We start from the raw sequence: 13,149 nt of genomic DNA on the forward strand, positions 1-13,149 counted from the left end.
TTCAATATTCATACATCCGAATAAGGAAGGTGGAACACAATTGGTATTGCTCTTCTTTGAGGAAGCGAGCACTAAGATAAAAAATAAAGCTTTAAAGCTGGTCGGAAAAACTTGGACAGAAAAATCACACTAGGTTCAATTCTTAGGAAAGGTTAAAGGGGTCACAAATGGTCCTACTTAAAATTCAATATCCTAGACAGAATTTTCTCTAATGTAATTTTAGTAAAATGCCAAAGTTTTAGAGAAAAGAAAGATGAGAGAATCGAGACGAATGAGAGAAGCTTTCATTTTGTTGCTTGTTAAAAATGAGGAGAAATGACCTCCTATTTATATGATTCTCAAATGAGCAAAGTGATCCAAAAATTCAATGGCCATATTGCAACGGTTAGATTCCAACGTTCATATTGCAACAGTTAGATTCCAATAGTCATATTGCAACAGTTAGATTTCAACGATCATATTGTGACAGTCATATTTTTGCATTAGCAACACTAGGCACTATTAACATATTAGTAGAAGCTAATGATTGAGCTTTTTATTAGCATGACTTTAAACTTAAATTGCAGATTAATGATCATGAAATACTTGAACAACCGTTTCCTACCTATATAGAAGTTGTTGTTGTTGCATACTTAATGAAACTTTTTACTACTCGAAGGGGTTTAGACCTTTCTTTTTGGTTTTTTTATGCATAATTTTTTGGGTTTTAATTCAATTTGATTTGTTGGTATTGTTGTTATGCCTGATTGATTATTCCTTGCCCATGTTGAACGTTGTAAGAATTAGATAGGTGATCAAACCAGTTAGATCATTAATTCTCAATTTAATTATAAAATAATTTTTAGAAAATTTATAAAAAAAAAAGAAAAAAATAATCACAAATAAATAATAATAGAAACATAAACATTCATTTATAAATTATAAAATCAAAGCTAAATATTTGAATTAGCTTCAACTTGGTTTACTTGATTCGACTGAATTTTTAGTGGTTCAATTGGTTTTTTGCTAGTTTAAATCTTTCTTGATTTTTTTTATTGGTTACATCGATTACATTATTGATTTTCTATTCAACTAGTTCAATCAACCAATGCAATCTAATTCTTTCAACTAGTTTGTTCTACCAATGCAGTCTGATTTTGATACTTAAAATCTTTAACCTTTGTATTTTGAACTTCTCTTTTTGAGATTTGAATGGAAATGAATTACGAGTGTATTTGTTTCACAGAAAATAACTTATGAAAAAAATATTTTTTTTGTATTTTTTTATATTTGTTTTAAGGAAAATAGCATGGTCAATAGAAAATGAATTACTAGTCAATGGAAAATATATTTTTTTTCAAATGATTTCATCTTTTGAAAAATGTTAAGTCATTTTTCGTAAAAGAGCCTATCATGAGTAACTCGATTTTATATTAAAAGCCAAATATTATTAATAACAATGTCTTATTTTCCAAAAAATTAAAAAATTAATATCAAATATTATAATTTTCAATATTATTATATATACATATTTATATTTAATCATATAATAAATCATTAATATTCTTAATATTCTTAATTATTTTAATAAATAATTTAATATTAAAATTTTATTTTAATAATAAATTTTAACATTAATAATTTAAATTTTAAGTAATATTATTAATATTTTATTTAAAAAAATATATTAATATATTAATAAATATCTATTAAAATTTGTAAATATTTAGTAATAAATGTTTTGTAATATTAAATATAGATATTTTAATATAATATATTAATAAATATAATATTTGTTTAAATCTTGTTTAGTTTCATTTATCCCTTCCAACTCCAATATCTCATTATTCTACTCTTATATATATAATATGTAACTTCAAATTTAAATTTTAGTTAAGCATGTATTACTATTAGGTCTATATAAGATATTATTTATTATAATATATCATCTTATTATAAAATAAATTTAAATTATTTAAAAAAATGCTTATATGACATAAATGTCTTTTATTAAAAAAAACAAGTTTCTAAAAATGCTTTTAAAAAATATTCTAAATATCAAAAAATATTTTATATAAAATCATTCAAACACTAAAACATATTAATTTTTAAAATATAATCAATTTCCAAAATCATTTAGTTTAAGGGACACAAATATTTTCATATTACCAAAAAAAGTATATGAATAAAATAAATTATTTATTTTACAATAGTTTAATCTTTACCTTAAAAAATTTTCAATTTTTTTTTATTTTTATTGCAATATCTAATATAAATTTGAACAATTCAGATATTTGTCAGGAGTGTCTGTTTTTATATGGTGAAAAATAATTACCGTTAGGTAAGTAAGGGTAAGTTTGGATGGGCGGTGCGTTTACCTGCGGTTAGTGTAAAAACAGCGATGGCGGTGAGATTAGATACTGTAACGATACTGTAGCGTGAAATAAAAAATAAGCTAAACGCACCACACCACACCCAATCGCCCATCCAAACCCACACTAACCCTTTTGCCAAAACTCTCTTCATAGTGATGTATCAAAAGAGGCATCTTAAACATGTTTTGGAAAAAGAAAAGAAATTTTATGTCACACTCTCAGGAAAAGTGAAAAAAAAAATCCCCAAAAAAAAAAAGAGAAAAAGGCAAAAATTAATAAAAAAAGATTCACTTTCTTAGTCTGGCAATCGAAAGACGGCTCTCCATTTCCATGTCTATCCCTTTTGCAAGAATTCATCCCTCCTTGCCTTCCTCCTCTCTAATTATATTTTCTACATACTTTTAATTTCGTAATTTGCTTCAGAAGTAAATAAGATTTCGAAAACGTTAGATTTCGAAATAAACAAACAAGGGCTAGTAGCTTTTTAATTTTGTAATGGCTGCGAGTGCGAATCCGACGGGGAATAATCAGGAAGCTTCGTCAAGCCAGAAGGTGACGGCTCCTCCTCCACCAGCCAATGGCGTTTCCGTTAATTCCAACAGCAGCGGGGGCAATACCTCCGCCGCCGTCTCTGCTGATACTAAGTCTGCGTTGAGGCACAACCCTGGCATCTCCGTCGACTGGACGTCTGATGAACAATCGATGCTCGAAGATTTGCTCGCTAAGTAACTCCCTTTCCTGTTTTCTCACTTCAATTTTAATTTCTCCAACTTGTACTCACCGTTTTTTCTATTCCAACTCTCTCTCTCTCTCTCTCTTTTTAATTCGGAAATATTATTTATCTTATCTTCAAATCTTTTAGTATAAGAAAAAAGTTAGTTCAGGTTGGTTAAGACATCAATAGCAGATTCTTGATGTCAATTTTCAACTTTTATTATGTAAAGTGAATTACTGTCTTTGTTGACATGAGAACCTTTTTAGTTCCACTGAGTACGCATTTGCGGCCTTATTATTTGTTTAAGAAAACTGAAGTGATAATGTTTTTTTTGTCTCTTTATATCTGTGTTTCTCAGTTGTATCTCGTTGTATCTCGTTGTATCTATTTATGTATTAGTTTCCCTTGATGAATGCTAAATTCCGTTGAGAACACAAGTTATGTATTTCAAATATGTACTGATAATATTGCGTTTGCAGGTATGCCTCTGATTCAACCATAGTTCGATATGCTAAGATCGCAATGCAGTTGAAAGACAAAACCGTTCGGGATGTGGCACTGCGTTGTAGATGGATGACTGTAAGTTGGTCATTTCGAAGTTTATGTTATTGGAACTTTGACACCATTATTAATTTATTTTTTTTTCTTTGGGTGAAAACAGCTTGAAAGAATTCATCATATGCATAACTTCTTAACTTGTTCTCCTTCAAAGCAGTTTATATGGTTCTAACTTCAATAAATTGACTATTTTGGATCAAAAATTTCATTTTACCTGAACCTTGATAGTTTTGTCTAAAAACTCTTTGTTCAAGAATTGCATTTGTTTACTAAATTTTGCTCCATTTTAGCATCTGTCGCTTTAAATGATAATTTTTATGGTGGAATAGTTTACAGCTTAATGTGCTGTTGTACTAGATTTTCTTGTGTTTTTCACTTGGTACAAGTAAACATGCGTGTAATTTTGCAGTCTATTTGAATCATAACTTACTTGAATCTGTTTGCAGAAAAAGGAAAATGGCAAACGAAGGAAAGATGATCATAATACAGCAAGGAAAAATAAAGACAGAAGGGTATGCTTTTTAAAGTTTTTATGCTAGTACAATTGATGCGATGTTTTTCTCCCATGCTTTATGTTTCTAAATTGGATCCTTGAAGCATGTTTTCTGGAGAAAATTCGGTTCCCATGATTGTTTCCTAAATGAAATTGCCTAGCCTGTGTGTTAGCGTCAGTAGTTTTTACTATGGTCACAGTTTTTACCTATGACCGATGATGCCATGTTTAAGCATTCTTGACTTGACTGTTGCTTGAAATGAATATACGTCTAGCGTCTACCATTCATTTGTGGTTAGTTGTACTCTCATCATTCTCCATTAAACATGCATGTCAAAATTCTTGACTAAGGTCTGCCATAAAAGATACCTCAAGCTGGACGGCAACTAGATAAAAAAAATCAAGGTTACATAAATGGAAATTCCCATTATATCTCAGGTGCATGTTTAATTAACTAAAAGATTTATCAAGCATGTCTCAGGCATAATTAGATGTGGTTGAAAGTTGAATTATGCCCGTTGTTGTTTAAGCCCAGGTGGGTGAAGGGACTTCACCTTCTCGTTAAAAGCTTCCTCAGCCCTCTTAGTTAGGCAGTTCTTCTATTTGCATCTTAGTTCTTTATTTAGGTAGGTTGCTTCATTTCCTGAAAACTCAAGTTGATAGGACATTGTTTACAGGAAAAGGGTACAGACTCTTCTGCAAAGTCTACGTCTCATCTACCAACTAGGCCTAATGGTCCTTCATATGCTCCACCAGTGATCCCTATGGACAATGATGATGGCATCCCATACAAAGGTTTGAGCTGAACTTTTTATCCCTATAGACAATGCTTATTTTTAGAATATATCAAATTTTATCAAGCTTAGAACTTGACTAGTGCACAGGTTTATTTGGAGCTGACAAGGGTCAGTGACCATGTAGATCATAAATCTTAGGACGTGTCTAAAATTGGCCAATGGAAGAATGGAAAACGGAAAGAGGATAGGATAGATTAGAGGGAACTTTATTTAAGATGGCAATATGATCATCTTGCTCTCTATACGCTTTTATAATTTGAATCATGTCTTTTCAGCTATCGGTGGTGTGACAGGAGACCTACTGGAACAAACTGCTCAAATGTTTAATCAAATATCTGCAAATTTTTCATCCTTCCAGGTGAAATATTTGGTTTGAATACAATTTCCTTCATAATTGTATACCTGTGTACATCTGCTCTGACTTTCTTCTAATCTGTTACTTTCTAATTTTGCATTCATTAATGCTGCTGCTGCTTCATTTTGCTTTAAGTGGCCATCGTTCTCTTTCAACTCTCAAGGTTTATGCGTTGTCAAGTTGTATTCATAGGAGTTGATATCTTTCTATTATTCTAAGTATAATATTTTCCCACTGGACCTGTTTGTATCAGGTCTTTGGTGGTTTGAGTGAAAGTAGCAACGTGTTAAAAATTGGAATAAAAAAAGAATGAAAAATCAAACAGTGAACCAAAAAAATTTCAATTTTATCAGAAGGTACCAACACTCTGATTTTGTAGATGTAACTAATACTTTGTATGCCATTCTCATGCATGCAAAGATTATTAGACATCACTTTTCAATTTCATTTATTACTCAGATTCTTCAATATTTAATATTATCTGTTACTTTTTTGCCACCTAATAAGTTTATGCCAGTTTACTGTCTAAAGGTTCTGTATGAAAAATGAAAGTTATTTGATGATTACAACCATCTGTTTGGTTGGCCTTATTATCATATACTGTTGTAGGTTTGGAAGCCGCTGTCTCCCAAGTATCTTCATATTCTTTCTTTATTGATTGTTATTATTCTTTTTTCCATGCAGATACATGATAATATTAATCTCTTATGCAAAGCACGGGACAATATCCTCACAATCTTGAATGAGTATGATATTTCCTCTATGCTCTCTGTTACGTGTCGTCCAAATTAGATATAGTTGCATATTTATTGCACGATTGCAAGTTTGTAATAGAAAACTAAAGATCATGTTAAAGTTGGAAAAGTGAAAACAGGGGCGTGTTTAGGGGGCCAAGGAGGGACCCTGGCCTCCCAAAAATGGAAAATTACTATTTCAGTCCCCTCATAAATGATGAAATTATAAATTAATAAATAATAAAATTATGGTTTGACAGCTTAAAATTTGGCCTCTCCTAAAAGAATTTCTAAATTTGCCCGTGTGAAAATAAGGAAGACAAATGATCATACAACTGGCCAATCCAAAGCAAATGATGTGAAAAAGTTCTGTCGAGGGTATGGTTGGTAGTTTTAGCTCCTGAACCTTTTTCTGGTGGCAATTTTGCATTACTTTTCATTGTGCTCCATCATTATACCATAAAATTTACCCGCCATTAAGCTTTATGAATCTTTGTAAATCACATGTTTCAGTTTCATAACCACTTTCCTCCTTTGTAGCTTAACTTTCAGATTAACTAAGCTTTATGAATCTTAACCCTTTGATTAATAGCCTTTTCCTATAAATCACCTGGTCTTGTTGCAAGATAGATTTGGCTTGTCTAATATGAAGTTATGATGATTGCCCTCAACTCTGTTACGTCTTTGCTGAATAAAATTGACAACCACTGATGTATGAAAATATTCAGATTTATGTGAAGATTCTGAAAGTAAAATTGATTAACAAGTCAAATACTTGGGTGTCCCTCGGCTTTGATGGCTAGATGCATGTGTCATTGTCATTAAACCTTAGATATGGATACGAGTCTGGGTATGCTCATTTTTTGTAAGTTTTTCCATATGTGTGGATGATCATACCATTATTCTTGTGTCCAAGTATTTGTCATACATGGGTGCTGTAGAGAAACTGAAGAGTCCGGGTAACATAGAAAAAATAAGCTTTAGTGAATTTGGAGGTATTCATTATTATTGCATGCTATCGTGTATTGCGAAATTGTTTCGTTTGATTAGTAGGAAATTTCGTTAGCTAAGGTGTCAAGAATTGGGAAATTTCATCTGTTGTCTGTGAACTTGTTCTTCACATCAGGATTCTTATAGCACATTGCGTTCGAACATATATAGCAATTTACAGGATGTGTCTTCTGTACATTAATTAACATGGACGAGTCATCTGCAGCTTGAATGACCAACCCGAGGTGATGAAACAAATGCCTCCACTTCCTGTCAAGGTAAATGAAGAACTGGCCAACAACATCCTTCCTCAGTCGTCCAATGCAATGAAATCATGACCCAGGGCTTACTGATGATACTTCTGACCATTTGTCTTGAGCTAGGATACTCAACACCGAGCTTCTGAAATACATTCGGGTTTAAGTCAGTTGAGATGAAGTAATGTTTTTGATGCGTGTTATTTCTTTATAAATTAGAATGTGACAAATTTCATTTCTTCATGATTAAATTGTAAGAACTATAATAGTTGATGTAGCTTGTGAATATTTAGTTTTGTAGAAGGAAACTGTCTGTATAATCATTGAACAAATGTTGATCGTAGTTGCATTTCAATGCAAAGAGATAAAATGTTTTAGTTGCTTGCCTATACTAGTAGCCGCAGTTATGGATTTTTGTTGGCGATCCTACGGATAGAAAAAGACTGAGCTGGAAATGATATGAGGTACAATTAGATATCAATGACTAAATCCGACACATTCAAACTATTATCAGAAATAGCATACCAAAGCCTTTTGACAATCAGTTTCCAGAACAATATAATCCTTCTGCAATGATTTTAGCCAAGAGCGAGCCTCACGTGCAGCAAGAACTTTAACCATGTCACTCTTCATAAAACCGGTGATGGAACGAACATAACCTCCCTGCCATGGAACCATAGTTATTTAAAATAGCGACATCAAAGTTGCATTTTTCAGTTTACTTGCTGGCGGACAGCACCAGTGGTCATCACCACCCTCAACTAGTGTTCTAAAAATCGGCTGACTCATGCACATTTTTTAGCTACCAACCAACCTTGCAGGAACGACCTCGCCTGATACACAACAGATTCCGCCATCATTCTAAAAGTAGATTGGGACTCAACATCTAGCAAATCCCAAACGACTTTGGCATGTGAACAACAAAAAAGAACATGATCAATGTCTTTTTCTGACTGTTGACACCTAAAGCAGAGAGAATCAACTTGGATTCCACGATGAAAAATCTTACTATTGCACAGAAAAACCCACGCAAACAACGCCAAAGATAAACCTTTAACCCCCGTAGACCAACTGATCGGCATATGAAGCACACAGTCAGCATCTTATGGGGTAAGGAGTCCCTCAACCATATCTGTATCCAATGCACCACCGTTAGAGTGGATTAAACCATTGACTTCCAGATGTTCACAACCTTCAATTGGAGTAAAATTAATAAAAAAAAATTATCATTCACTAATCCACGAATCATTGTGCCCCTCAATCGCCCTCGCATCACCAACTCAGCATCTAACCCCTCTATAAAGCACCTTCATAGCCTTATGAATACTTTTCCAAATGAAAGAAGGAGAATTACCTTCCAACTCATCAAGAAACCCACAATTCACCGAAAGGAATTGCCAACCTTGCTTCTCGAGTTGTGAAAACCCAATCTACCAAATTGTTTAGGAACACAAAACCTATCCCAATAAGCATAGTGAATTTTCCGCCCATCATTATCAAAACCCCGCCAAAAAGAACTCATCATCTTCAGTAGGTCATCACAAGCATTATGAGGTAGTAAAAACACGTGCTGACTATAGACTAAAACAGCCTGAGCCACCGTTTTAAGCACAACTTCCTTACTTGCACTAGAGAGAAACCTATTTTTCTAGCTGTGGATATGCTTGCTCAATGCTCCTTTAGGAAAGCAAAGACTTGCTTTCTTTTACGCCCAGTTAGTGACGAAAGTCCCAAATAACGACCATGATTAAGAGGCATTGAAACAACAAGAATAGAACAAATTCTCTAACGGCCTTGTTGCTTGGAATTAGAACTAAACATAATTCCAGACTCAAAGAAATTAATGGCCTACCCAGAAGCTTCATTGTAACATAATAATGACCCCTTCACCTCCTCAGCTTCTGTCTCCATAGCACAAAAAAAGAAGAAACCATCATCTGCAAAAAGCAGATGTGATAATGTAGGACTCCCCTAAAAATAGAGAGTCCATGAATATCCACTCATCTCTCTGCGTTCATCATCAAATAACTTGGCCCCTCAGTGCACAGAATGAAAAGATACAGTGATAATGGATCACCCTGACAGAGGCCTCGTTTGGGAGAAATTAGTCCCAACTCAGTGCCATTAAACAAAATGATATAGTTGACGAAGGGAACACAAAGCATCATCCAATCTACTTATCTGTGATGGAACCCAGCCTTTCCAAAATAAAATGAAGAAAGATCCAATTCACCATGTCATAGGCTTTACTAATGTCAACTTTTAAAGCGATCTCACAAACCTCACCCTTTATTCTTCATGTGATGAATGGTTTCAAAAGCAACCATCGCATTATCAGTAATGAGATGACTTGGAACAAAAGCAAATTAAGACCAAGAAATGAATCGAGGTAACAAGATCTTCAGACAATTCGTAAGAACCTTCACCACCAGTTTATAAACAATGTTACAAAGCGCAATCAACCTCAAATCTTTCATAGATGTCGGCTTCTGATTTTTTGGAATTAAAACTATAATGGAATCATTAATCTAAAAAGTGGGGGGGGGAGCAGCTACATTCAGCCTTCACAACACGCTGTAAAAATCTCCTCACCAATAATATGCTAGCACTTCTGATAGAATGCAACATTTATACGTCGGCCTGAGAGCTTTATCTGGATGCATTTCAAACAATGCCAGTCTAAACTCCTCAGTAGTAAAAGGAGAAAGAAGAGCATTATTATCAGAGTGTACAACGAGAATCAAAATCAGAAAAGCATCAAACTGCAAGGTAACCGAAACCGAAAAAAGGGAAGTAAAATAACTAAGAACAATGAAATGCATGCCCGCCTCGTCAGTACATTGCTGACCCACATCATCATAAAGCATAGAAATATGATTTAACCATTTTCTTTTACTCACCCAAGCATGGAAAAAATCTAGCTCACTGTTTCTAAAACCCCTCTTGAGCAAGCAAAATATTTAAGTCAAAACATAACTTTAGAACCTCATCATCATTATTCCCTATAGAATATGACCGGAAAAGTTCCTCCTTAACAACCTTAATACAAGAACTGAAATTTCCTCCCAACTTGTACCTCCATTAAGAAAGAGAAAAAACACAATTACTTAACTTGGCAGAAACAGACCCATTCGACACCATAAACCAAGCATCTGCAATGACATCAAAAAAAACCTGTTTCACTAAGCCAAAACTTCTCAAACTTGAAGCGCCGAACTCTTGGGGTTGAAAACCTAGCTTTCACCACTAATTTAATAGGTGAGTGATACGAAGTGGGACACACACGACTATAAAGCTTATGGAATGGATAGCGTTGAACCCACGCGTCATTTACAAAAGCCCTATTAAGCCTTTCCATGACAAAAGAACTGGTTCCCCTACCCCGTTCCCAAGTAAAAGAGGAACCTCTAAAAGATTACAGTCTGAAACACAATCACGAAAACCATCGAGCCAAATAGTAAGGTAAACTGCAGCACCTTTCTTATCATTAATTGACAAAAGATTATTGAAATCCCCAAAGCACATCCATGGAAGAGAATTAAGGGACGTCAAATGTCTTAGCAAAGCCCAAGAACCACGCTTCCTACTAGACTCCGGAAAACCATAGAAACCAGTAAGCCTCTATTTAAAACCATTGTCTAACTCAACAAGAGCATCAATGTGATTCTAAGAATACCCGAAAATAGAAATATTAAAAGTTGAATTCCAAAATAATGCAAGTACAGCACTACGACCAAGACGGTCTACACATAAACAATAACCAAAAAGTAAAGAAATGCACAATTCTTTATTTTAATGAACTAAAGTCTCGGATAAAAACAAAATACAAGGTTTATTAGAATGAACAAGCTCCCTGAGGGTGAGTACCGCACGGGGATTACCAGTCCCCGGCAGTTCCAAGCAATACAAATCATGGCTTCCGATGGGTCTCCACTAAGAGACCGACCGATACAGTAGTTTGATTAAAGCTAGAGCTGCCCCAAATAGTAGTATGCTGGGCCGTATCATTTGAAGAAACATGCTGAGCTGAAACATTAGAATCGAGCCTAGACTTTTTTTTTCTTGAACATCCATAATAGAATCTTTAATGGATTGTTAAACACTCCTAATTGGCCCAAATAGATACCCCGGAAAAGGGCCATCATTCGATAGTCCACTTGATGCCCCTTGGCCCTGATCATTAGCTCCAACATTGACATTGGGAGCTACCTGTTTTAGATAAGAAAGCCATCTATTTTGGATGTGTGAATTACTCTCCCCTCCCACTATGTCATATAATCCCACCTGAAATGTCGCCCAAAAATTCTCATTCTTTCTTAAATCACGCCTCCACTAAACAAATTGTTTTCGACTCCTATGTTTGACCTCCGCTCGTATATCCTCCGACCAACCTTAGATTAGCTCCCCCTTCGAAGAGCTCACCCTTCGAAGAGTCGATCAATCTTTGGCAATTAGAGTGATTGTGCCCTATTATACCACACAAATAATACACAAGAGGAAGCTGCTTGTAACTAAAACTGACCTCAAAATAAGATAACCCCGTTTTCTTAATTTCTTTTTCCTCATAAGAGGCTAATGAATTTCTAGATGCACACAAATTCTCATGAAGTTATTCAACACGTTCAGTATGCTACTAGCATTATAATCTAAGAAAGAACCCATAACATTATCTAGATTCTTTGCCAAGGCTTACGAAGCAAACCGGGTGGCAAATCATAGACTTGAACCTAAAAATCCGCAAAGAGAAAATTAACATTCTTTGAATTCTCTCATTGAGCCAACTTATAAACCAAAAGAAGACAATTGTTAAAGGACCATAGACTCTGAAATAATCTTTTTTAGATCCACCACATAAAAAATTGAATCAAAATATAACCAGTTATCGCCAATCAATTAGATGTTAGCACATCTAATCGAACACCACAAAAAATCCTTTCCACAACCGCAAAGTTTATCATCTTCTCTCTGAAAAACTTACCGACAAGACATAAATCATAGTCAATGTTGACAACAATGAGATCTTCAGGACCGACGACCAACTCCTCTTCTTCCTTGTAACACCCTATACTCAGCCTAGACAACAAGGCCAAGTCCGGAGAGTTAAATTAAAATTTCCACAAAACAATACTTCTAAATCTTTGTTAAAAGTCTTTCCAAAGCAAACCAGAGTTTAACAAACCTAACATGTAACACCACACACCCGTACCCTTCACCGGGACAGAATACGAGGTATTACCTAACTCTAAACTCATGCTTTCAAACATCTCCGAGTTACCAAAACTCTGCTCAATTTAGAAAAAAAAAATTCAATTTCTACTTTAAACTTCTTATCATGGGCCTACGAGCCCCAAATTGACCATTGGAAACCATTCGGGATCAACCCGAGTCCTTATACCATCTATAAAAAATTTGTCTTTGAAATAGGGCAGAAGCCCGTGTCCTCCACCATGTGGAATTAATTCTAAATGCACACTTACAGGGGTTTTTCACACAACCTGGCACATGTCCGTGTCACTGGCCCGTGTCCTTCACACGGCCATGACACGCCCGTGTCCTAGCCTGTGTGCAAAAACCTGGACATTCTGTTTCTGACGGCAGCAGCCCCAAAATGTCACACGGCCAAGGCACACGCCCGTGTGCTAGGCCGTGTCCCTCACACGACTGAGACACACAGCCGTGTATCTGCCCGTGTGTTTACTACCATGCATACTAACTTGAAAATTTTACGTGCAGGGGATACACGGCTGGACCACACGCCCATAGGGCAGACCGTATGTCACACACGGCCTAGACACACGCTTGTGTGTCTATCTTTGTGGACAATATAAGGCTATTTACCAAGCCTCTTTGCCACCCTTCCTTACACAACCTATACAATAGCAACCAAAACCAATAT

At 34.9% G+C, this 13,149-nt stretch overlaps 1 protein-coding gene and 1 long non-coding RNA gene across 2 annotated transcripts; one reads left to right on the plus strand and one right to left on the minus strand.

Annotated features, from left to right (window-relative positions):
- The first annotated feature begins 2,536 nt into the window (after positions 1–2,536).
- On the plus strand, positions 2,537–7,642 carry LOC107898273 (uncharacterized). Its single transcript, XM_016823796.2, has 7 exons — positions 2,537–3,079; positions 3,549–3,648; positions 4,074–4,139; positions 4,798–4,915; positions 5,193–5,275; positions 5,957–6,018; positions 7,223–7,642. Exons 1-7 carry the CDS (start codon positions 2,850–2,852, stop codon positions 7,332–7,334), a joined length of 771 nt encoding a protein of 256 aa, XP_016679285.1. The 5' UTR covers positions 2,537–2,849; the 3' UTR covers positions 7,335–7,642.
- LOC107898279 (uncharacterized) lies at positions 7,577–11,477 on the minus strand. The gene is made up of 2 exons (XR_001684360.2): positions 7,779–11,477; positions 7,577–7,701 (listed from the first exon to the last, which is right to left on the minus strand). It is a non-coding gene; the product is annotated as an uncharacterized lncRNA (long non-coding RNA).
- Positions 11,478–13,149: the final 1,672 nt, after the last annotated feature.

This window comes from Gossypium hirsutum, chromosome A07, assembly GCF_007990345.1.
Source record: "Gossypium hirsutum isolate 1008001.06 chromosome A07, Gossypium_hirsutum_v2.1, whole genome shotgun sequence".
Classification (NCBI taxonomy): Eukaryota; Viridiplantae; Streptophyta; class Magnoliopsida; order Malvales; family Malvaceae; genus Gossypium; species Gossypium hirsutum.

Coding starts and splice junctions, on each gene's coding strand:
- LOC107898273 (XM_016823796.2), top strand. CDS start 2,850: ATGGCTGCGAGTGCGAATCCGACGGGGAATAATCAGGAAGCTTCGTCA. Junction 3,080..3,548: donor CTCGAAGATTTGCTCGCTAA/GTAACTCCCTTT, acceptor TTGCGTTTGCAG/GTATGCCTCTGATTCAACCA. Junction 3,649..4,073: donor TGCGTTGTAGATGGATGACT/GTAAGTTGGTCA, acceptor ATCTGTTTGCAG/AAAAAGGAAAATGGCAAACG.